We start from the raw sequence: 23,488 nt of genomic DNA, 5'->3' as shown, positions 1-23,488 counted from the left end.
TGAACTCCTGCGACTACCTCTATTCAAGATCCTCTCTTCACTAACATCACACCCGTGCCACTCCAGTCTGTCGGCGGTATAAAAGACAGCTGCCACGCCTACCTAAGAATGTGATCCGCTCCAGCTAAGGATTGATTCCTTTCTCGAAGCCATGGCGACCAGTAAGCCTCTCAGTCCAGAATGCTTTCAATTGGTAATAGACTGACCTGAGCCAAGGTCGGCAGGAGCGCATGCAAGAGCGCATGCGCGGGGCGCAGTAAGTTGTTGACGATATCTTGTCTTTCTGCGTCATCTCTGTCATGAGACTTTTCCCGATTTTTAATGACATCCAAACAGTTCTCATCAGGTTGCCGATATCTCTTTCAATTTCGAGATCCCTCTGCCCGTAGAGGAACCCTCGTCCGAGGAACCCACAGGTCACGATGAAGCGTCTTCGCCAACCAAATCGCCAGACACGGCTCTTGCTCCAGCTCCTACAGTAGAGACACAGCCTGTAGCTGGGCAGGTGTTGACACGTCCAACGCCCAATACGTCTGTCAAAAGGAGTCGTAGGAGCCCCCCATCAGCAACGTCGATAGCCGCGATACATACACAGCCCCAGCCGCCGCACCCTCGAGCTACGAGCCCTTCAGCTGCGTCTGCGCAGTCGGGCTCTCCCGACACGAACGACGTTTCTGCCCACAATAACAAAGATTCACATACCGTCATCAGCGAGCGATCAACTCGGGAACGCTCCTCTGGCTTACGACGCACTTCTCCTACGCGGGCGAACCATGGACCAGGAGATGTGACATCGCCGATAGTCGATAAACATCCTAGCCCAGCTCAGTCACAGTCGCATCAGCACTTGAAATTGCCCGAGCAACTCCCACCACAACCAATAAGCAGTGCAACCAAAGCCCATCGCCGGCCTCGCTATGTCTCGCCGACTGCTCTGACGGAAGAGGTAGACGAGAGTCCGGTCGATGCTCCCGGAAGCGGAAGGCGTCGACCATTACGGGTTGACGAACCTGGAAACGCAGTGATTGGATCCAGCGCATTACTCCAGCAGGTTCTAAAGGAGTTGGATGATGGGACCGAACAAGAGCCAGAGCAATCTTCTCCGCTCGAGCGCGCGGCATCACGGAAGAGTGGGGATTTGTTCGCTGTAAGGAGGGTGTCGGCCGAAACGCGGAGGAGCTCAAGACTCTCGGGCAGTAGTCCTCCTGAAAGTGTGGCGAGCCAAGACTTGGGCGAAGAGCCCTCGCCGTCGAAAGCAGCGCAGCAGGGCGGAACTGAGAGGGACAGAGATCCAGGGTTAGAGGCAGGAGACAGACAACGAGATACGCGCAGTGCTGAGCGTACCAATGACGGCGTCGAAAACGAGCGTCCTAGCAGAGGAAAGGGGAAGAACGGGGGCCAGGAAGACGACACCGAAAAGGCCTTGGAAATTAGCAGCAAGGAAGCTGCTCAGCTTCTCGGCCGGAAACGTCCTAGACGAGCTGTCCCCGCGCCCTCCTCACAGTCAGAGGCAAGACCACCTGAGGAGGAGCCTCTGCTTAAGCGACGCCGTAGACAAATCGAGCCAGCGGATACGGCCCAACAGAAGCCATTCAAAGCACGAGGAGAAAGGCTTGAGCGCGCGCCTACTCCGGTATCGAGTCCTCCCCAGGAACAGCAGAAGCAACCAAAGCAACAAACGGCAGCCGCAGGCCGCAGACGTACGACTCAGAAGACCCCGAAGGCGAAGAAGAGCAGAAAAACATCCAAGAAGGATGATGCAGAGGACCAAGGAAAGGGGGAGAAAGCAGAAGCCGTTCCGATTACCGTCCAGCGCTTTACAAAGCCGCCCAGAGCCAGCGACGATGCCGACGAACTAAATGCCAGTGTTCTTGACGCCGAGATTCCATTTGCGAACAGAGCCGGCGTCAACGCCATAGACGTCCTCTCCGAACTATGCGAGGGTCTCATCGCAGGGTTTCTAGCCAGGTTGGAGGAACGAGCCCGAGCTGCAGATGATGCAGCAACAAAGAGGGAACAAAAGACCAAGTTTCGCACCATGGAGGCGTTTCAGGAGGAGCTGAGGACTAGACTACTGGAACGTACTATCGCCCTCGATACGCTCCACGCCTTGCGCAAACGGGTAAGGGTGGTGCAGAAGGAGAAGCTGGGATTGAGAGAGGAGATATTGAGGATACGCGCCGAGAGAGATCAAGTTTCGTTGAGGATGGACGCTATTCGGATTAAGCATGAGGTGGATAGTAAGGAGGCGTTGGTCAGTTCTTGCCCCGATCCACTTTTTCTCTCCTTTCCCTAATGGGGTTTGCTTGCTGACCTTCTCTTCTTTTTTGCTACTAGCGACACATATCGCTCTCCTCTGCCATGCATGACATAGACCTTGCGGTGGAAAGAGGTCAAGCAGCTCCCGAACTGTTGCCGGCTGAGCAGAAGATGGCAGACCTGGCGAATTTGGAGTTCCTCATCAGCAGGGTATCGGGTGAGGTGTGTAACAAGGGTAACAGCGGTGGGACATTAAAGCAGATCAAGGATTTCAATGCTTTTTTGGAGCGAGCGGCAAGTGTTTTAGAGGGCAGGTAATTGGGTACATCAATTCAATAGCATCTCGACACCACTGGACAAAATCGTCTTGCCCGGGATGCCAGTTGTGCACCGATTCGAACTTGGTATTTGATATATCTCCATGTCAATCAATATCTCTACCGTGTCCAAGTACCTCCTGCTGGACTATATCACTGACCGATGCCTTAGCTGGCCCAAGTATCCGCAGCAACACTCTTCATAAATTTGACAAGGTTATTTTGTGAATCTGATGTGTCCACATTTAGGTGGCTAAGTCGTACTGTTATGTCCGGAATCTGTTGTTTATAATACATCCCCCTTCAACCCAACGGGATTGTCAAACACCCCTTTCAATAGTTCGGTGTTCCAAGAACCCGCTTGATTTTATCTCCAATCGTCTCCTTACCCTCCATTCTGCGTTGCTCTCTCTCCTTGGATTGCTCGTTCCACAACTCCTGGAGATTCTTGGCCATAATCGCCTTGGCCCTGTGCTCAGCTCTGAGCGCCTCCTCTTCCGCAGCGCGCTCCGGCTCCGGAAGTTTGGCCAATTGCTCCTGCCAGGATTCCACGATGGCCTGGCTTGGTTCGTAGGGGTCCTTCCCTGGTTCTGTACCTGCACCAACTGCTGATGTGGACTGAGGGGCAGCCGATGTTTGAGTCGGGTAGACGGGGACTTTGTAGGTGCTGTTTTCGAACAGCGAGGGGAACGCAGGAACTGGACGGCCCTCAGCTTTGCACTTCTCGATCTCCGCTTCTTGGTCGAGCATCCGATGGTACAAAGCGTCGGCGTGCATTTGGATGTCCTCGTCCACTTCAGGCGAGCGGCCGTAGGTTTGGAGGTAGCCTAAGGCTTTTAGTAGTTTCTTCAACATCATTAACTGGTCAGCAACTAATCGAAAAACAATAAGAGACAAACTGCCAGCTTCGAACAGCTTGCGCCCAGGGAACAGGGCAGTAATAACGCATAACATACCGATTGCATATTATAGCACCTCTCAAACTTCCTCACCGTATCCCGGCACATGGTTGCGCGATCCGCCCAGCTGCCGTGCTTCATACAGTTGTTCCAGTCCAGCTGTTCCTCGGCGCAGTTCTCCAGCGCCGCTTTGCCGATCATCGCCTTGCGCTCCTTGAACCCTTCCAGCACGTCCATTAGCTTCTCGTGGTCCGTCTTGGTCTCGGCCTCAATCTCGTACTGCGGCCGGTAGGTTTTCCATAGGTGCGCGTAGCGGCCATCTTGGTAGAGGGAGGCGCGTGGTACAGCTGGTTGTTGTTGTTGTTGTTCCTGTTGTGGTTGTTCGGTCGCTGGTACTTTCGCTGTCGGTACGGGCGCCGCTGGAGCGCTGGCGAGATGCTGTTTAGCTTGTGACTGTTGCTGTTGTTTTTGTTGTTGGTGTTGTTGCTGCTGCTGCTGCTGTTCCTGTTCTTGCTGAGTCGTGTACTTGACGGGGGACTCCCGGGCAAGGAACTCGCGGAGCTTGGGATCGAGCTTCCCCAGGGGATCTGACTCGTCGCTGCTGGAGCTGCTTCCGAACCACCCATCAAACCAGCCCATTGTTGTCGGGTTCCAATGTTGATCCTAACCAACCGCAGAACTTGCGCGTTGATAATAGTCTTTCAGCGACAGGAAAGCTGGGCTAAGGCGCAAGTCTGGTAAATACTATCGCGTTTGTGGCACCATGAGGGAGGGGTAACTTCTGTTCCGTTGCCCTGCGAGCTATCGCGAGCTTGCAATTTGGGCGGACCAAGACGGCAGAATGACCGGCCTCGGGAATTGCAAAGGGTGGTTGATCTAACCCTAACCAACCCTAGACTACACTCACCAGAACATCGCCCGTTCGCCTCCGGCTGTGGAAGGAGGAAAGGGGCAACCTCTGAACCTCTCTCAATCTGGTCCTAGTGGTCAACAACTTGCATCCGGGCACTTGCACTTCTTGGTAGCAGTTGAAAACTTGACGTTACGCCTTTGCGTGTCAGTACGCTATGTAACATGCCGCGCTTTTCTCAAGACTTAGCATTCAAAGATTGAAAATGTTTCTTTTACATTTGCTACTAAATCATAACGCTACCTGGGCCTACGCTGATCGCCCGCTCAAAGCAACAGCATCCCCAGCACGCTCCCCGCACCAGCAATCAAAGCAGCACCACCCATCAAATCCATGGGCCGCCCGGCTCCTGAGTTTGATCGAGTAGTCGCGGTAGTCGACGCATTCTGAGCAACTCCTGACGTTTGTGATGTTATAGCTGTCACCAGCGTCCGAGTCATGCCATCCGAGACGGTGGTCAAAGTAGTAAGGCTACCTGAACCGCCTCTGCTGGCTGGAGCTGCAGTTGATAACCCAGAAGTCTGTGTCGAATTGCCGAAATGAACACCGCCAGAACCAGAAGGACTTTTCGAAATCCCGGTGACCAGCGATTGAAGGGCAGCGCCAGTTCCATGTGGCTTCCCTCCGCCGACTACGCTGGCTCCTGGAGTAGTGCTGTTTGTGATGGGGAAGAAGCCGGGTGGGCGGGAGGTTATCGCAGCTTTGGAGGTCTCTGCGGTGGCGGAACTAGCGCTGGCTGAAGACTCGGCAATAACTGAGGTGAGGAATCCGTTGGTGGCTGCGGTCGATGTCGCGTCCGCACCAGCTGTTTCGTTCCTGGCTGTCTCGGTCGCAGATGCCTCAGTCGTTGTTGTCTCGAGTGCAACAGAGCTTGGGAAAGCTGAGTCCTCGGTTGTTGTCTCGAGTGCAACAGAGCTTGTGGAAGCTGGGTCCTCGGCAACGGCAGTGCTCGAGGCTTCAAGGCTCGACAACCCAGCGGTTGATATAGCAGCTGAAGTCACTTCAGTGGACTGAACCGGAGATACCTCTGATATTTCGGCAGTCGTTGAAATCTGTGAGACAAGAGGGATAAGCTCACTGGTTGTACTAGCCAGAGTAGCTGCCCCATCCACCGCCTATAAGAAGTCAGTTGCGATTCTCTCTTGAAGGGGCATCAGGTCCAACATACCGACGAAGCAAGGCCTGGAAGAGGTCGCAATTCGCCTGCGGCAGCCTCTGAGGCAGCGGGGGTAGCGATGGATCTCAAAGACTGAATGCTTTCCTGGCTGCTGGCTATAATCTCTGCCGGAATTGTGGTGTCGGGAGCAACACTGGCACTGGGAGCAGATGTCGCAATGGGAATAGTCGTTTCGCTGTTCACACTGGAACTCTGAACTGGAATAGCTTGTTGCGTGGCGAGCGTGTCGTGAATACAGATGGCCAGGAGACAGGCCACGAGGTTTCTGGCCGAGTACTGCATTATGGCTTGTCCTTCGTGTCAACTCGTGATCGGGATGCGAACTTGATCCAAACGGGAAGTTCCAAGAGAACCAAAGGGGTATAATGAAACGAACGGCAAAGCAAACTGTCCAGTGGTAACGAAAAGACGGAGTGCAAGCACTCGGATGAAAAAGAGAAAGAGACGACCGAACAAAAGCAATTAGACACTAGAGCATGGATTGAAGTGTCAAAGTTGGGGGATATGGGAAAGAGAGCGTATAACCATAACAAGTCGGACAGAAAAGATGGATATATGAATCTAGGCCTGTTCCACGACGTATATCACCGGCACTATCCTTCCAGAATGCACATGGCATGCCATGAAAATCGAAGCACCGGAGAGGGGTCACTGTCTCAGGATAGCTCGAGCACCAGCGTAGCGTAGGGGGAGCACAAGAAACAACTTGGATAGTCAGATACAGGTGGGATCTGAGATCCAAACATCCTGGTACCTCATGTGGCAAGGCAGAGAAGTTGGGACGAGCAAGGGGTTGTTGACGGCCATCCAGAACCGGGAGGAAAGCCTCCCGCTTCTGCGCACACCTTGAACCTTCCGCCTTGGCATAGTCTTTTCTACTATTCTGGGAGTCTCGTGCCTCCGTGAAGGTCTTGGATCACTGGTGGCAAGGTAAAGATCCAAATCTCTGAGACGTAGAGTAATAACAGCCTTGTCATGGTGAAACCAGACTGTTACCTAACTGAGCACGGACATAGATGTTAGCGAGGCGAAGGGGTAGCATGCTACAGCACCCAGTATAGTCGTACTGTGATACGATCGGAAAGAAAAAGTGTGAAACATCCAAGTTTCTTTTTTGTCATTGTTTCCGCTCAAGGTTTTGAAGCTCACATCGCAAAGTTTCCCAAAATCTAGACAAGCTTTCGAATTCCAAGTCGCCACCTGCTTGCCAGCTCACAAGTGTTCTCCTTGTCCAACAGCAATATCAGGGAATCGTGCCCTTTTTTTAGGGGCAACTTCGAACACATATCAAGAAAATCCAAGACAAGTGACCTAGCAGGCGTATGCCTTAAAGGAAATCCGGTATTTCTCAGAGCTTATATAACAGAACCGAAGAGAACAGATATCTTCCAACACTCTGCAGATTCAGCTGAGTAAAGAATATTTCGAATTCAAGTTGAATCAAGAGCAAGTGATACCCAGCAATACATTCAAATGAAACAACCAAGCGCATAGCTCGACACGATTCAGGTCTCAACCAAGCCTTTCACGTCACAACATCCTCAGGATTCTGGCATACCAGCCCGAACATTAGCATACCTACTAGCGGGATATGCCAACAGATTCTTCGTCTGATCCAGCCTCTTCATCTGAGTCGCCAGCGTTCCAATCAAGCTCTTCGCACCAGTCTTGTCACCGCTTGCCTCCCAGAACACCGCACCACCCAGTCCCCTGAGGAAGATGTACTTCGTCTTCACCAGAGCGCTCAGGACATTGTCATACGTGATGAGCTCGCGCGACGATGCGTCGTAGCTATAAGTGGCCTTGGCCAGGTTGTCGTACTCCTCCTTCGCTCCGGGGCGCGGAAGGTCTCTGTAAACCCAGGTCCCTGGCTCCAACGTGCCGGCGCCGATGCCACTGTACGGCTTACCCAGTCCGTCAGTGTCTTCGAACGAGCGGCCGTATAGTGGCAGGCCGAGAACAATCTTGTTGGCTGGGATGCCGCGACGGACGAAGTCGCGGACGGCTTGATCGGTGTTAAATCTGGTTGTGAGGAGATTCTTGGGATTGGGGAGAAGGTTGGCCTGGTGGCCCGTGGTGGAATCCCACGAGCCGGCGTAGTCGTACGCCATCAGATGCCAGGAGTCAATGTACGGGTTCATGCCGGGAAGGTCCATGACGCCGTAGTGCTGAGGTCCGGCGGGTGCGGCGATGGTGATGAGGAAGTGATAGCCAGGGGCGTATTGCCGGGCATAGTCATCAAGGGCTTGTCGGCAGGCCCGGAGAAGGAGGACAAAGTCTTGTGCCTCGCGTGAATTGGTCGGATATTCCCAATCGATATCGAGGCCGTCGAAGCCCCAATCTGAAGGGTTAGGTTAGATTTTTTGGTGCTCATCCTCGGGATAGAAGTTCCCTGGAGCTCACTCACCTTGCACAAGCTTCACGGCGGAAGAAGCAAACCTTCGTCGTCCTTCCTCAGTGGCGGCGACTGGTGGAAATTTGGATGAATACGTCCATCCTCCTATGGAAAGGAGGACTTTCATATTCCTGTTCCTCTTCTTCAGAAGGTACATTTGTTTGACGCAGCCGTAGGCATTCTCGCCTGGTTCACTCCACGAGTCGCCAGGATAATGTTTCTCAAGGTCTGCGTAAGTGTCCGAAGATACTCTGCTAGGTGTCAGTGCCCTTTCAAAGTCTATATCGTCAAGACTGTGAGACCTACACCTGTCCGTCTGGTTTGATATCTGCGAAAGAATATAGCACGTGGGTTATTTGTGAAGCAGGAAGCTGTTGAGGCTGGAAGTTGGCACCGTAGATACCCCTGTGATGGTTAGTTAGTATGCCCGTCCTGAAGTTTCTAATCGTTGATAACCTACCAGTTCGTGAAGTAAACGGCATTGCGATATGAAGACACTGTCGTGTTCCCAGCAGATTGAATCTGGAACTGGCTAGTCGCAGCTGCTGCTGGCGTTGATATCACCAGCAGAGGGATGACGCAGGTTATGATAGAAGACAACATGATTGCTATTGAACCTTGGAAAGATCTCCCCAAACAGTAGCACAAGTCGACATTGGGCACATCAATAATGCTTCCTACCTGGGAGTTTTATAGCTCAACTCGACCTGATTTACAACAGTCAAGTATATTGAGAAGTCCTGATGAATGTCCTCGACTTCGCGATACATCACGTCGCCAAATAAGACACAACCGCGAGGCATTGGAATGTGGACTCGCGTGCTTCCAGCCCTGGTCTCGTGTCCATGCTCAAAATTCTTCGGGCCGGCGAGAATGCTTTCAAGACGGTGTTGGAAGTGGCAGAAGTGGCAGATTTTTCAGTGACCCATCTCGTCACCTTCAGAGCATGACACGATTTGCTAGAGTAAATGTCAAGGAAGCGGAAGACCGCGTGCAATAAAGAAACAGACGAGTCGACGTGCATTTAAGTGGTGTATCCCGTGAGGAGGGTTTAACGTTCCACCATGAAACGGAATATTAGAGGTCTATAGTACCGTCCATACTTTTTAAAGTCATCGAAGAGAAAAAAAAAAAAGGCTATCTTGGTGAAAATTCCCTGACCTTAAACCCTCCGTATGAATTCCTGATACCGATTTGGAACTGTAATACACAGTGCTATCATGCGTAAAGTGCAACATTCCAACGACATGAGCATTTGGTCGAACAGGGCGATAGCTCTGAATATCCCTCTACGTCATGCCCAACGCTCCCTTCAGGTGCGCGGCAATTGAGTGAGAGAGACACTGCTCTGTTAGCAGTTGGATTCCCATCTACACAACGTAGCGTATCCCCAGCCCATTGCAGGATTGCATAATGACCCTTTCATTGACAATAAGATAGCTTCATCGCTTCCCAATCATTCCAACGATTCTCAGTATTCATAAAGTCCATCAACCACCCAACCTCTAATACCTGTAAGCTCCATGCCAACACCTCCCAGCCTCTACTTGTCAATAGTGCAACCCACTACATCACCGCCTTTTCCTCGTTGATAGTCGGTCTGTAGAGATAGACACAGACTCATCAGCCTCAATCCTTTCTATTACAAAGAACCGAAACACCCAGTACCCAAAGGAACATCAAAAGGGGTAACCACTTACAACTTATGCAGCACCGTCTTACATCCATAATACCCAAGCCGCAGCCGCAGCCCTCCTGTTCTATTATCCATCTTTTCCTCCATCCTCTTCTCCGCCCTCATGAGCAACACTGGCATCACTGCGTACATCACCATCCAACCTCCCCAAGCCACGCCTGCCACGCTCTTCATCTCCCCCCACATCCACCCTCCATACCCTTCCTCATACAGCACAAAAGCCACCACCATCTCAGCTGAGACCATGAATGCCAGCGCCATGGAGCAGATGGCTAACCTAAAATAGGCGACGCGGGGTACCTCGAAGTGGCGGAGGACAAGGTGAGTCCATATTGCTGAGGTGATGGTTAGGAGGATGGTCAAGCAGAGAATGCGGTTGTTGTGGTCGGGGTCAGAGGAGGAGAGAAAGTGAGCGAAGATGGTTATGGGTATGAGTTCAGCGTAGGCGATGTAGCCGAGGAGTAGGCTGGTGAGGAAGGTGAGGAGGAAATAGTAGAAGGAGACGCGGATGACGAAGACGGCGAGGGCGATGTCCCAGAGGACTTCGATAATGGAGTCGGTGGTTTCGAATAATGGCCTGGAGCCCTCCATATGCTGTCTTTATATTTATATAGCTTATTGTGTATATGGCTTATTGTGTGTTATGGGCGGCGATTTGGCTAAGTGACCGTTCCTGTATACGATGAGGACTGGTGTGTCACCCCTGTCAATGGTGTGTATGTGTTTGCGTATGTGTGTAGGTGATGATGAGGCAAAATAGACGCCAGTTAAACAGCAGTCGATGTAAACTTCCACTTGTTATGAATGACTTTTTTTTTCTTCCCACACCATCGGCCTGTAGAGCATCTATATATACATTGCGACCCAAACCTACACCGAGGCGACGTCGATGCTTAATCTGGTGACAGGAACAAGCCCCCTCATGGGCCAGGAGATGGGGTGACTTTTATGGCGTGACACGCTGAGCTGCCCATTCCAACAGGTCATTGGAAAGTGACATGACCAAACAGAAAACCACTGAGCCACCGTAAATCCCAGGAATCAAGCCAATGCCATTTCTTGCCAGTTATCGTAAGGAACAAAGCCGTGTCAATGCAGTCGTTACAGACATGTGATGTTTACACCACCTCATCCAAAGGGGGTAGGTAATTTATAGTTGAGCGGCCCAGTCGCTGTGTCAAACCCCTGAGATTTACAGACAAGGACGTGCCAAGAAATGATGACGGCGCAATGAAAGGGCATCCAACACGATACAGGACAATATCTAATCTATAATCATATCCCCAAACTCCCGTCGTCGCTTATCTTGGGTATCGTCTGTGTTTGTCTCCATGAAGAAAAGAGAGTTCTTCGTTGCGCACTGTTTCAGTTGAGTTGAATTGTCCAAGCACGTTAAAGACATGCTTAGAGTTCGGTCTTGGCCAGTTTCTGAGCAAGCTCATCAACCTCCTTGTCCTTAACCTGAACAACTGGCTCTTCCTGAGCCGCCTCGGCTTCCTTGATGAGCTTCTCTGCCCTCTCTTCGACTTCCTCCTCCTCCTCCTCCTCCTCCTCTTCTTCTTGCTCCTCCTCATCTTCCTCCTCAAGGTCGCTCAGGCTGTCAAGACCCCATTCATCCTCGGCGACAACATCGCCACCAAACCGCTCCTTGCGCTCCTCGAGAAGATCTTGCAAAGCAATGATGGCCTCATCGTCCTCGGTGAACTTGTTGCCGTTGAGTTCGATCTTCTTCAAGGCAGGAAGAGCCTCCTCAGCGGCCAGAGCCAGACCCTTAATGCCACGGGCAGTAATCTCATTGTACTGGAGGCGCAGGATCTCGAGCTTCTTGTTCTTTCCCTTCAGAAGCGCCTCCGACAAAAGAACACCGCCCTTGGCAGAAAGGAGAGAGTCACCGATGCCAAGTTCGATGAGCTCAGTCCAGCCGGGGGTCACCTTTGCAAGAGCCTTAGCTCCCTTGAGGGTGAAGGTGTTGTCTTGGAGGTCGAGAATCTGGAGCTCAGAAGCGTGATTAAGACCCTCGCTCAGCAGATGGGATATGCCCTCTTGCCGAATACCGTTTTGGACCATCTTAATCTGCTTAACTTTGTTATGGAGTCTGAAAGTCTTAGCCCACGCGGTCATACTGCCGTTCTCCAGACGGTTACGGCCGCAAATGACGGTCTCGAGGTAGGGAACATCCTGTCCCTGCTTGCGCGCTTCTTCCTTCTTGGCGTGGAGTTCGGACAGAGCGTCGGCAATCAAAATACCGGCATGGGGACCCAGGCCGTTGTTGTTCAGATACAAGTGCTGGAGAGGGACGTGTGCGGCGAGGAAGGCAACAAGGGGCGCCTGGGTATTGAGGCCGAATGCATTGTCGTTGAGGTTTATCGTGTTCAACCTGGGGAGGTTGAGGATGGAGGTGAGGAGCGAGGAAAGGGCCTCGGGGATCTCGTTGAGCAGACGGCCGGTGAAAATATCGGCAAAGTTGGCAACCTAAAAGGCAACAGGTGGTTAGCCGCCGTCCCTTCTTCGTAATGCGCCGGGGCGCATATATGCACTTGAGAACAGCTAGACATACACGAAGAGTCTCCTTGGTCGCGAGAACCTCACCAAGCAACTTGCAAGCGCCGACGCCCAAAGTGTTTCCCAAAAGGCGGACTTCCTCGACATCGTCCATGGCCCGGAGGGGGGCAATATGGGCCTCGAGATCCTCGGCGGTGTCGAGCTTCAGACCTTTCCCCTCGAGGGAGAAGACCTTGGTAGAGACGGTCATTGTATAAGATGTGTGTAAGAAAAAGCGGGCTTAGTTTCGGGAAGAACTCGAGTAGCACAAAGCAGACGCGAAGACGGTGGAAGCGGGAGGGAGATGGAAATCGCGTTGACGCGGTGGACGAGTGCAGGATAGATATGCAAGTGCGCTCAAACAGCCCCGAGTTCTAGCGGGGGAGGGGTTGACAAAAACTGCCACAGCGGCCGGGTCTAGGCGCTTCTCGCGCCTGTACACTACACTACACTAGGCGTCTTATGCTGTAGTGGGGGCATCAGTTAGGCAGCTAGCGAATGGGATGACGCACTTGCTTGAGATGAGCTGGTCATGAAGCCCCAGAGAGATCATGAAACAGAGGGAGGCAGGGAGGCGATTGCCCCCCATACACCACACTGAAACGGACGAAAATCTGGGGCTCGGTGGGAGCCCAGGCAGGGATGGGGCCTGACCTCCAAGCCAGCCAGCTCAGGCGGCCGCCAGCTGTCGCAGGTTGCGCTTCCACTTTGCTGATAACGGTCATCGCCCTTCTGAAAGATGCGGCCGACGGCACCAGCAGGCGCACGGGGGGACCCATTACCCAGCCGTGGACGGGGCAGCTCCGCGTCGACAAACCTGGGGAAAATGAGGAAGGTCCGAATTCTTACCTAGGTACATACACAGTAGACACAGCTGCTTCTTCGATTCAACAGTTCACCTCAAATCCCTCCCGCTCGACTCTTCACTCGAACTTCGAACAACCTAGGTAGCTCACACAAAACCCCGAGCAGATCAGGGCCACACGGTAACAATTTTACACGGACCCCGTTACGAAACGACATCCGACATCGACTCGTGGCGCGACGCCATCACCACCATCGCCAACTGTCGTCCGCAACTACGGCGCATTATCACCACATCTCTCCTTCTTGAACATATCCGCCTTGTTTGAACGGGCGTACACATTGAGAGAACAAAACAACCCGATCTTCTATACACGAATCATTCAGCTACAATGACTCGAGAACATTCTCCTGCGGATGACTCGCCGCTGTCATCAATGGCGTCGTCCGACGAGGAAGAGATTTTCGCGGACGAGGTGCCAGAAGCCGTCGACGAACCAGAGGAGCCACCAACAAAGCGTATCAAAGTTACCACCGGGTCGACAGCCTCATCGGCTGTTATCCAAGAGCCCGAGGCAGACCCAGATTTTCCAGACGGCATGTCTGATGTCTCCTCCGATACCGATGGCGACATCCCGAGTTCCCCAATTAATGCGCGACAAGACGAAGATGACTTCCAGGAGCAAGTCACTGTCTGTGCTTGGGAAGGTTGCAAAGTTGGGGATTTGGGAAATATGGATAGGCTCGTTGAACACATTCACAACTCGCACATCGAAGGTCGACAGAAAAAGTACACGTGTGAATGGATCGGGTGTAGTAGGAAGAGCTTACCGCATGCCAGCGGCTATGCGCTCAAGGCGCACATGCGATCTCACACGAGGGAAAAGCCATTTTACTGTTATTTGCCAGGTAAGCCGCCCTCCTTTGGCAGTTAGAAGATGGATGGATGGCCTTCTGATACTTACGTGACGTACCAGAATGCGACCGCGCTTTTACACGTTCCGATGCCCTAGCCAAACATATGCGGACAGTCCACGAGACCGAAGCTCTACGACCTTCTGACCCGGTGCCCAAGAGTATGCAAGCAGGGGGCGGTCCGGCTGGAAAGTCAGCCAAGGTAAAGATCATCATTCGAAGGCCGGATTCTCATGCGGCCGGACAAGACGACTCAGTTGACGATGCTAGCGGCGGAGACGACGGGGCTGATTTCACACCCTTGACTGAAGACCACGGTTTCACTACCAAGGAACTCGACATGCCGCTCGACAGGTTGATGAAGCTGTGTCGACTACAAGTCAAGTTGGTAGAAGCGGAAGGCGAGAAGCTGCGCAAGGACTGCAAACTCTGGGAAGAGCTGTACAAGCAGGAGTGGCTTGAAAAGGAAATCCTCCTCGATCAGGTCGTACGCAGCGAACAGGCCTGGCACGCACGCCGTCAAGCCGTGTTAAAAGGTATGGCGGACGTTCAGCTGCCGGAAAAAGCTGTGGCAAATGGGGCAGCTGGTGAGGACGATACAGCCGAGGCCGCCAGACTCACTGTGGAGGAATAGGTGCCGGTTCGGTGCTGCTAGGGCTTAGGCGCCGTACCGGGCAAATGCTTCAAACCACACCGTCTGTTACCCTTATGCGTCTAGGGTTTTGGAACGCCTTGTCACACTCGCATAAGCCGTGACTTGGCCTTCAAAAAGGAATAACAAGGCATGCTTGGCGCCTTGTCACACTCCGCCGATGAGTGTGCAATCCTACAGCGGCTGCTGGCCTTTTATCCATCCACTTCTTCTTTCGTTTTTTTTGTTCGAAAAAGCCGTGACGAGCATTATTTAATAATCTGAGGTGTATGGAGTAACGGGATTACAATTGAGCATGGTTATGGGTTATGGATTACTTGTGGGTAAACTGGTATTATGGGTCCGACAGCTTTTTACAGTATCAATCAATGTGCCTGCTTGTCGCTGGTAAAGCAGGATGCATCTGCTCGTAGCCAACGTTTGTTCCTCGCTGGAAGTAACATGTGGACATCTCAAGCACAGCAGTATACTGTGCATCTTGAGCGTGAAGCGACGAGGAATGAATGTGAACATCAGCCAGGACTCTGCACATGTTTTGGTAGTTGTTGAACCAAAACCCTTGACGTTATATAACCGCAATGCTGCGCCAAGTGATCAAAACGACATAAAGTACATAGTCAAAGGTTGATGAATACAACTCAAACCGAAAACAGTAGTCCATGAAATCTCACCAAATTCCGGGAATACTAAATGACCACTAGGTAAGGAACCGTTTGTTTTTCTCCGAAAATGGAAAGAGAAAAAGCCCTTTCCCACACATACACGCGGCAGGACTTAAAGCACAAATCCAGCGCCTAGATCTCCTTACGAGTGACCCTCTTCTTATCACCATCAAACCTTTTTTCAGCCTCAGCGTTCTTGAAGGGGAAGTTGCTCGTCCTCTTATCGGCACCAGTCGCAGCATTGACCTTGGCTTGCTCACCGGCAAACATAAATAGCCAGAGGGCGTATGCGGACATGATGGCACTGCCGGTGAAGCCGAGCAGGTAGCCGACGTGGCCGCCGCTGCTGGTGTAGCGGCTGTAGCCGTAGGCGGCGCCGATGGTGTGGTAGAACATCGAGATGAAGACGACAGCGTTGGCGTAGGGGGAGTTGGGGTCGTTTGGGGCTGTAAAGAATACATGTGTCAGTATGTGTTTTCAGGGCCTAGAATGAGCGAAAGGTAGTAGGTAGGTGAAACTTACAGGTCACGTTGGTGGTGAGTGGTAGAGCACCGGATAGGGTGACGATGAGGAGGCCGATGGCCAATTGGGAGAAACCGAGGTATCGGGCAAAGTATGTCTCTACGACGTTTACCACGGCAGGAGCATGAGCATGTCCGCCGTTCTCTGTGAGCATCGAGCTGATGAAGGTCGGCCAAACGATGAGCGGCACTGCTTGGAGGGAGAGCCAGCCCAGACTCGCAAACGCGTATGTCGAAATGGACTACAAGTAGAGACGGTCAGAACATACCACGGGAATGCTGGGATTACTGGAGGTTTTCCCATCACTTACATCGTTTCCCATGGTTGCTGATGCAGAGATTCGGTATCGAGTGGAAGATGAATGTGGATGTCCAAAGATCTCGGTCCAAGTGAGAGTTGAATAAATCAGTGTTCTGCTGTTATGGAAGGGAGAATCGTGGTTCTGAGGCAAGATACGGTCACGCAAAAGGAAAGAAGTTTCACAAGCAGACACCGTCACATTCTTATAAAGTAAATATTTCCGTCCCCAATGACGAATTGGAGCTCCAGTAACCCAGGCACGAACGGCCAGTACCACACCATGGAAAACGTGAAAAGGTAGGTACCTGTCACTGCGGTAGCCGATCATCAATTGAGGGTACTACGTCATCGATAACGACTGCGATTGCTGATAAGTAACCTTGCGCCTGCCGGAAGATCCCTGCGCGGCTAAGATCAGGCAGATCTAGCGGAAATGCTTACTGTGATGCCGAAGACAACCTAAGCCATAGGGGATTGCTATCTTATATCATTTAGGTTTTGAAAAGCCTTGGAAGAAAACGGAGAGAGGCTCAAGAAGGCTTATGTGACGTTCTCAAACCTGGCTATTGTCCCATGACGCTTCAAACGGAGGCCAGTCTCTCTCTCTGAAGGCTAATAAGAGCTTCAAATCTCCCCTGTTTAACCCATGGCCGAAGAACCAAAGTTACCAAACTAACAAACAAACCAGCATTTAATTGTACCTTCCCACGCAAAAACCCCCCAAGTACCAGATACTTTCCAGGTACTATTCCCAGCTTTCCTTCCAACCATTGTATTCACTTAACCACAGCCTGATGAATGACTTACCCGTATAGGCCGATCTCTTTTGGGTGCGCCGAACTTACTGCTTTGATCAGTTTTCCAATGCAACATTTCTTCGTGAGATTGTGATGCAGGCATCAAAGACGAGTGACTGGAGTCGATTACATAGCGGCTTTCCAACGGGGGAGTGGGGAAGGCGTCCGGCGAAACTCCGAAGCGTCGCACGGGACAGTGGACACTGCAAGTAATGTAGTGACAGAAACTAAAACCGCCACTGAGCAAAAGCCGATCTCGCATTAACCCCCTGCATAGTCCAATCAAGCCTCGAGGAAATGTCAATTTCAAAGCAGTAACCGCAGCTTCTGACTGTCGCCATCAGCAGCAAAACTTCTTCGGAAAGAAACAAACTATAGCATAGGCTTGAACAGATCTGATTCCTGCTCATTCCTTTAGACGATCGCAGTCCTTGACAGTAAAAACAAAGACAGAAAGAAAGAAAGAAACCTTAAGCAAAGCGTCCGTGGGTTTCTGGGTTCAGTGGGGCACTTGCGACTGCATCGATTTGTAAGAGCACGGCTTAGCAACCCAGCACACTTGACTTCCGAATCACTACCTCTACCAACACGAACGATATTTCTCGACAATTATCTACCGATCCTATCGAAACCCAACCGTTGACCTTCGCGCTTACGATCATCAGGCGCTTAGCCTGCTAATCCATGAATAATCATGTCCGCGATTCTCTCCGTTGACGACCTCAACGACTTCATCAGCCCGGGCGTAGCCTGCATCAAGCCCATCGAGACTTTGCCGACCGCCGCGCCGCCTGCAAGCGACGTCAACTCCTCACTCGAAGCGGAGGTTATACTTGACGGCCAGCAACCAGAAGCCAAGAGCAATGCTCCGCCGGCTGAGATCTCGCTTACCGACTGTCTCGCCTGCTCTGGCTGCGTAACGTCTGCCGAGGCGGTACTAGTCAGTCTACAAAGTCACAACGAGGTTCTCAACATGCTGGACTCCGCCCCGGCTTTGAAGCTGGTAGGACCTGATGCGAACGGAAAGTACTCGGTTGAAGGCCTGGAAAACAGCGCCGCGAAGCTATACGTTGCCAGTGTGTCTCCTCAGAGTAGAGCCAGTCTGGCTGCAGCATGCGGCAACGGCGTTACAGAACAGCAAGCTGGTCGGATGATCGAACAGCTCTTCTTGGGTGAACAGGGTCTAGCAAGAGGTGGAAAATGGGGGAACAAGTTCACGTGGGTGGTGGACACAAACACGGCGCGGGAGGCAACTCTTGTCCTTGGGTCTGACGAAGTCCTTGGAGGCTTGATAGCGCCGTCCGACAAAGCTGCTACACCAGTTCTTACTGCTTCGTGCCCTGGTTGGGTATGCTATGCGGAAAAGACACACCCCTACGTACTACCGCATCTTTCCCGAGTAAAATCACCCCAGGCCCTCATGGGCACCCTTTTGAAAACATCCCTCAGTCGAATCCTTGATATCGCCCCCGAGAGGATATGGCATTTGGCTGTGATGCCATGTTTCGACAAGAAGCTCGAGGCTAGTCGTGAAGAGTTGACAGATGCTATATGGGCTGGGGATGGCAAGCCGGGCAGAGGAGTACGGGACGTCGACTGTGTTATTACAAGCAAGGAGGTTCTCATGCTTGCCGCATCCAGAGGCTTTGACTTTTTCAGTCTGTCGGCCTCGATGTCGCCCCAAACCCCCCGATTTCCTGACCAATTAATACACGACTTTCTATTTCGACCTGGTCACCGTCAACAGTCACGTGAAGCTGGCACATCCGGCGGTAACATGCACTTCATCCTTCGCCACTTGCAAGCGAAGAATCCGGGCTCACAGATACAGACAGTACCAGGGAGGAACGCCGACGTTGTCGAATACAAGTTGATCGCGGAAGCGGGCGAGGTTATGTTCAAGGCAGCGCGGTATTATGGGTTCCGAAATATTCAGAACTTGGTCCGTAAGCTGAAACCCGCAAAGGCATCCCGAATGCCTGGCGGAAAGCCGTTTGGTAGCGCCAAGAGACCGGCAGGCAAAGCCAGCGGTTTAGACTATGGCTATGTTGAGGTAATGGCTTGCCCAGGCGGCTGTACCAATGGAGGGGGCCAGATCAAGGTAGATGACCAAGCGGTAGTTGATCGGAAGGGTCTCGCTGTAAAACCAGGACCCCAGGAGCAGAAGGAGTGGCAGAAAGAAGTCGATGAAGCGTACTTCTCGGGAGACGAGCAAGGCTCAAGAGCCCAGGATGAGAGTTTGGATCTGGTTGTTGATGGCATTTCCCCTTCGCATATCCGAAATGTCTTGACCCACTGGTCAACATTGACGGGGATACAGCTGGAAAAATTGGCGTACACAAGCTATCGGGAGGTTGTCAGTGACGTTGGCAAGGAGAAGAAGATGACTGATACTGAGAGAGTCGTCCAGCTTGCGGGGAAGATTGGCGGAGGATGGTAGAGCGCCGCACACCAGTCAGAGACCTATCGGGGGACCGTCAATATGAATAATAGACGTCATCCAGCTTAGCCTCCACGGCGAGCGAGTCCAAATCCTCCTCTTCCACTGCTATCTGGACCTCTCGGTGCTCGAATAGCTTGATCTTCATCTCGTCGAGAATTTGATTTGCTAACGTTCGGAGAGTCCTCTCCCGACCGCCTCTGGCTGGTTGAGCCTGGCTTCGTCGAATAGTTTGGGTCGAACAGCTCTCTGGGAGTTGATTGCATTTTGAGCGGTAGGCGGCGAGTCTGGCTTTCCGGCCGGCTGTCGGTACGATGCATACCTCCACGTCCTCTTCCCCGTCTGTGGTTTGGTCTGTCGCTGCGGGCCCTGTCGGTCCTGTCGGTTTCTTTTGGCGGCGTAACGCTTCCGGGTGTTGACAAACCAGAGGAAGGACTGGATTCTCCAAAGATCTTCGCCCGTGCCTCATCGTATCGCCGTTGCTTCTCCTCCAGTTCTCGTTGTTGGCGCATCCGAATTTCTTCTGGTGTCTCTTGCTTCTTGTTCTTACTCTCGTCATCGTCTTCGTCGTCCTGTAGAGTTAATCGCTCTAGTCCAGTTACCGGATCTCTTTTCGCGATTACCGGTCTGCGGCTGAGAACCTTCATGGCTGGCTTGAAAGGTGTAGTCAAAGGCACCGAGCTGGTTGCCGCGAGAAAATTGATCTCCTTTTCCGATTCCCTGAGCAGCGAGTTAACAAGGCCCGTTGTCCGTAGGGAGACGGAATATTAATGGAGGGGTGTCCTACGCTGCTTCCCATAGCTTCCGCTGTGCCTCGACGTGCATAGCTAATCTTTCTGCTTTCGTCATTTTAACTTCCTTCTCTGGTTCAGGCGATGGTGCTTCTTTAGCCGCACGATCCGCCAAAGATTCCCAATCATCATCCCAGGCGTCAGGGACACTGTCGTTCTTCCTCATCGTGGGAGGCGCTGTACCGAGTAGTACGAAGTAGGTGGATAATGTGCAAAGGATGTGTACCTCAGGGTCGAGATTGATGATCCATGTAAAAATATACGAACAGCAATGGATTGAATGTCAAAACCAGCAACACCCATAATCGAGTTGATGGATAAAGTTTTGTTCGGGGACAAAGACAAGTTAAAACAGCTTCAGGGATGTGGTCGGTGCTTGCGCAGTTCGCAGCTTAATGCAGCAATTGCACCCACCACAGGCAACTTGAACAGGGAGACAGGGTACCAGAAAGTGGGGCTTTCAGACTAAGATCACCAACACTTGTGCACGAACCTCAACACCTTGACCTCACGTCGTTGACAAGCTGGAGATGCCACATTCCCAGATTAACATCTAGATAATTGACTTGGTGACCATAGTGCACGATTCTTGAGCAGCATCCTGCGTTCACGTCTATGGCTAAACGGTTTTCTAATCTCAATACACAACAATAAACTGCTCAATTCTCAATAGAGGCTATGTGTCGAATCGTATTTTTCCCTGCAGCATGTAAAGTTGACAGTTACCGCAGGGCAAGTTTGATGGGGGTGGTGGCCTTTGTTCTCTTCTGTTACAGGTTTGTCCCCACTTGCCTTATCCTTGTATATACCTTCCTGCAACGACCTCGACCTTGAGCAGATGCAATGGACATTCCTGTCTCCGCAACGACCATTCTCATCAAGCCCTCTCCATAAGACTCATTCTTCGTAAAGTCACCCAAGACCTCAAGTTTGTTATCCTTTGGAAAAACTTCTAGTTTAATAACCATAAGCTTCGAAGATGAACTCAGACGAGTTGATGCCCGATTCGGCTGCGGCTACCATTCCCGCCAACAATAGCATCGGCAATGGTAACAGCAGCGCTGCAGTTACATGGAATACCAAAAAGTTCAGGGACGACTATGATATGCTCAAGATAAGATTAAGTGATCAGAGATTCAGCTCAAGTAAGTAGAACTGTTCAATCTGCTCTTTTTTCCAGGCCCAATGATCCAACCAGTCAACCCACTACCACCATCTCTTCCTACCATCACTGTTCCCACATACATTTATCTCCTGGTCAAAATCCGGTTTACGGCAGGTGGTCGTTCTTCTGGTGTCCAACGCACGAACACGTTTCCATGATGATTTCTACTAGCATAGATTCTAACACATTTTGATGCTTCCCTTCCAACAACAGCCAACTTCAGAGACCCTCTTATGCCTTGTCCTCCCCATCATAGGCAATACCCGGGACATAACACACCTGCAGTAGAGAAGCGTCTGAAGGAGTTAATAACCAGGATTAAAGGTAGCCTTGGTGGTGATTTTAGGTGATACATGCCTACTTAGGTATCACAGGAGCACTGAGAAATGGAAAAGGATTACTCTGTTTATGTTTTGGAAACACCTAGCAGGAGAATTCGCATAGGCACTCAGATCCATCGAGGTTAAAGAGTATTATATACACATCCAAGATCAAGTACATCTAGGCATAAAGAGCCGCATGTCTTCGCAAGCACATGTATAACTTCTGCCCTTCAGGTCTAGAACATAGCTACCCCCAGGTAGATGAGAGATCGAACATGGTCACACCTACCTCTAGTCATAAAGTTGTCTTATCCTCCCAAATTCATGGGACACAAATATCACATGCAAGTGATAAATTGTTAATGCGATGCGGGAGCATCCTGTCCGAATGCGCAGCTAACCGCTTCTTGAATCCTGATCATTCCTTCTGACCACTCATTATCTGGAGGTGACCCTTGGAAGAAATGAACTGCGCAGACAGCCGAGTGACGAACTGGCTTATAGAAGGAAAAAGGATAGGGGAGTATGTATGCATCTATCCAATTTCCGTGGTTCATCTGACCCACCTACATACTAACAACTCTGTAGAATCTTATATAACATCGCAAATCAGAAGATGCAAGAGGCAAGCTATAAATCGCAAATCAAGGCAAGTAGTACGTGTATCAGGAATGGTGAAGATGGTTTACTAATCCCAAAAGAATTGAGCAAAAGAAATCACTAGAACTGACTGCTTATCACACCAAGATCGGGGTTTTACGTCGAGGTAGGTACATGTATAATTATTTGCCTCGCGAGGGGCGGTTTGATAAAGCAATGCAACTTGAAGTTTGATACAATGACACTATAGACTACCTCTTAAGGGTCGATGCAGGAGCCGGTTGGGTCGATGGAGTGCCTGCTCCTATGCCACCTAGCAAAGTGGTTGGATGGAGGCTTCGATCCGGCTTCGGTTCTCAGAAACGATCTTCAATTCATCGCGTTATTGAATCCACGCTAGAGAGGAACTTAATATTTGACCGTCAGAGCTTGCGGTTATGTCATGTCGGGGTTGGCCAAGCAGCATGTTACGACGCTTCATGACAATGGGGGAGAAGGAATTTCGAGTAGATTTCCCTACTTACGTGTCATCAACTGAGTGAGGTGTTGCCTGAATCTTTTTTTCTATTATATATCCGTCCATTACCTGATACCCTGACAGGTAGGTAGGTGTAGTCTGAACGCGGTCGACAGCTGACTTATCTGAACTCAGCAAGCATGCTTGTAGCATAGGTAGGAGAACTCTCTCCGCGGAAGTACGACACTGGGGAGGTAGAAGGAAGACACGCTGAGTTTGAGGGCATGTCTGTCCACATGGTCAGGGCCTGGAGACTAGATCCAAGATCTGTCCCGACAAGCGCCATGTCTTCACTTCTGCGCTTCCCCCAAGTACAATTAGACTTATTGAGGGGTAAGTATAAGCGAGAAACTGGATGCTTGAAGCATAAATAGCAGACACGAACGTCATGCCGTATAGCATCCTTTATCAACCACTCACATATACTATTGTAGCGCCTCAGCTGAGACGGTTAAGTACCTTGAAGACCTTTTTGACATTCGTCTTGACGCAACACCGCTTTCCAGAATCTAGGTAACAGTACTGTCGTTTTTTTTTTTTTTTTTTTTTTTTTTTTTTTTCTTTTGACGGTTGTTCCTCGGGGAGATCACAAGTTACCTAGTCGATAAGAATTTCGCTGTTATCAGACTAGACGGCGCCTAGATAAAGTCCATGCTTCACTGAGCTCGTGGCAGGACCAGCGCGTGATGACTGCGATGCCTCTTGACTTGTGTCTCATCTGCCGTCATCCGCGAGGGTCAGAGACACCCGAACGTGCCGAATATGAATCGAGGCGGTGGAACTAGGTTGTAATCAGAGGAGTGCAA

General features: G+C 51.3%; 10 protein-coding genes across 10 annotated transcripts; 4 read left to right on the top strand and 6 right to left on the bottom strand.

Moving 5' to 3' along the window:
- Positions 1 to 63: 63 nt before the first annotated feature.
- B0T23DRAFT_66468 (uncharacterized protein) lies at positions 64 to 3,013 on the top strand. The gene is made up of 4 exons (XM_062841610.1): positions 64 to 161; positions 217 to 256; positions 337 to 2,254; positions 2,338 to 3,013. Exons 1-4 carry the CDS (start codon positions 152 to 154, stop codon positions 2,575 to 2,577), a joined length of 2,208 nt encoding a protein of 735 aa, XP_062695082.1. The 5' UTR covers positions 64 to 151; the 3' UTR covers positions 2,578 to 3,013.
- Positions 2,603 to 4,382, bottom strand: B0T23DRAFT_66484 (uncharacterized protein). Its single transcript, XM_062841612.1, has 2 exons — positions 3,533 to 4,382; positions 2,603 to 3,422 (listed from the first exon to the last, which is right to left on the bottom strand). Exons 1-2 carry the CDS (start codon positions 4,112 to 4,114, stop codon positions 2,910 to 2,912), a joined length of 1,095 nt encoding a protein of 364 aa, XP_062695081.1. The 5' UTR covers positions 4,115 to 4,382; the 3' UTR covers positions 2,603 to 2,909.
- A 2,721-nt stretch (positions 4,383 to 7,103) lies between these two features.
- B0T23DRAFT_310706 (chitinase 1 precursor) lies at positions 7,104 to 8,560 on the bottom strand (the record flags this gene model as incomplete). The annotated part of the gene is made up of 4 exons (XM_062834601.1): positions 7,104 to 7,903; positions 7,970 to 8,273; positions 8,305 to 8,362; positions 8,418 to 8,560. The coding sequence occupies 4 exons, from the start codon at positions 8,558 to 8,560 to the stop codon at positions 7,104 to 7,106; spliced, it is 1,305 nt and encodes a 434-aa protein (XP_062695080.1).
- Positions 8,561 to 9,003: 443 nt separating this feature from the next.
- Positions 9,004 to 10,453, bottom strand: B0T23DRAFT_372763 (uncharacterized protein). The gene is made up of 2 exons (XM_062836751.1): positions 9,669 to 10,453; positions 9,004 to 9,471 (listed from the first exon to the last, which is right to left on the bottom strand). Exons 1-2 carry the CDS (start codon positions 10,242 to 10,244, stop codon positions 9,463 to 9,465), a joined length of 585 nt encoding a protein of 194 aa, XP_062695079.1. The 5' UTR covers positions 10,245 to 10,453; the 3' UTR covers positions 9,004 to 9,462.
- A 197-nt stretch (positions 10,454 to 10,650) lies between these two features.
- B0T23DRAFT_66477 (RNI-like protein) lies at positions 10,651 to 12,725 on the bottom strand. The gene is made up of 2 exons (XM_062841611.1): positions 12,211 to 12,725; positions 10,651 to 12,125 (listed from the first exon to the last, which is right to left on the bottom strand). The coding sequence occupies exons 1-2, from the start codon at positions 12,403 to 12,405 to the stop codon at positions 11,058 to 11,060; spliced, it is 1,263 nt and encodes a 420-aa protein (XP_062695078.1). The 5' UTR covers positions 12,406 to 12,725; the 3' UTR covers positions 10,651 to 11,057.
- A 665-nt stretch (positions 12,726 to 13,390) lies between these two features.
- On the top strand, positions 13,391 to 14,547 carry B0T23DRAFT_425995 (uncharacterized protein; the record flags this gene model as incomplete). The annotated part of the gene is made up of 2 exons (XM_062839947.1): positions 13,391 to 13,907; positions 13,976 to 14,547. 2 exons carry the CDS (start codon positions 13,391 to 13,393, stop codon positions 14,545 to 14,547), a joined length of 1,089 nt encoding a protein of 362 aa, XP_062695077.1.
- Positions 14,548 to 15,359: 812 nt separating this feature from the next.
- On the bottom strand, positions 15,360 to 16,071 carry B0T23DRAFT_402047 (uncharacterized protein; the record flags this gene model as incomplete). Its single annotated transcript, XM_062838633.1, has 3 exons — positions 15,360 to 15,673; positions 15,750 to 15,990; positions 16,060 to 16,071. 3 exons carry the CDS (start codon positions 16,069 to 16,071, stop codon positions 15,360 to 15,362), a joined length of 567 nt encoding a protein of 188 aa, XP_062695076.1.
- A 1,118-nt stretch (positions 16,072 to 17,189) lies between these two features.
- On the top strand, positions 17,190 to 19,319 carry B0T23DRAFT_66397 (iron hydrogenase). The gene has a single exon (XM_062841609.1). The coding sequence runs from the start codon at positions 17,541 to 17,543 to the stop codon at positions 19,284 to 19,286; it is 1,746 nt and encodes a 581-aa protein (XP_062695075.1). The 5' UTR covers positions 17,190 to 17,540; the 3' UTR covers positions 19,287 to 19,319.
- Positions 19,320 to 19,454: 135 nt separating this feature from the next.
- B0T23DRAFT_417921 (uncharacterized protein) lies at positions 19,455 to 20,452 on the bottom strand (the record flags this gene model as incomplete). Its single annotated transcript, XM_062839668.1, has 3 exons — positions 20,074 to 20,452; positions 19,609 to 20,006; positions 19,455 to 19,573 (listed from the first exon to the last, which is right to left on the bottom strand). The coding sequence occupies exons 1-3, from the start codon at positions 20,241 to 20,243 to the stop codon at positions 19,455 to 19,457; spliced, it is 687 nt and encodes a 228-aa protein (XP_062695074.1). The 5' UTR covers positions 20,244 to 20,452.
- Positions 20,453 to 20,949: 497 nt separating this feature from the next.
- B0T23DRAFT_66388 (uncharacterized protein) lies at positions 20,950 to 21,663 on the top strand. The gene is made up of 3 exons (XM_062841607.1): positions 20,950 to 20,983; positions 21,049 to 21,222; positions 21,456 to 21,663. The coding sequence occupies exons 2-3, from the start codon at positions 21,057 to 21,059 to the stop codon at positions 21,590 to 21,592; spliced, it is 303 nt and encodes a 100-aa protein (XP_062695073.1). The 5' UTR covers positions 20,950 to 20,983; positions 21,049 to 21,056; the 3' UTR covers positions 21,593 to 21,663.
- The last annotated feature ends 1,825 nt before the right edge of the window (positions 21,664 to 23,488 follow it).

This window comes from Neurospora hispaniola (assembly GCF_033458365.1).
Source record: "Neurospora hispaniola strain FGSC 10403 chromosome Unknown B0T23scaffold_2, whole genome shotgun sequence".
Taxonomy (NCBI): Eukaryota; Fungi; Ascomycota; class Sordariomycetes; order Sordariales; family Sordariaceae; genus Neurospora; species Neurospora hispaniola.
This window is presented reverse-complemented; position numbering and strand designations above follow the sequence as displayed.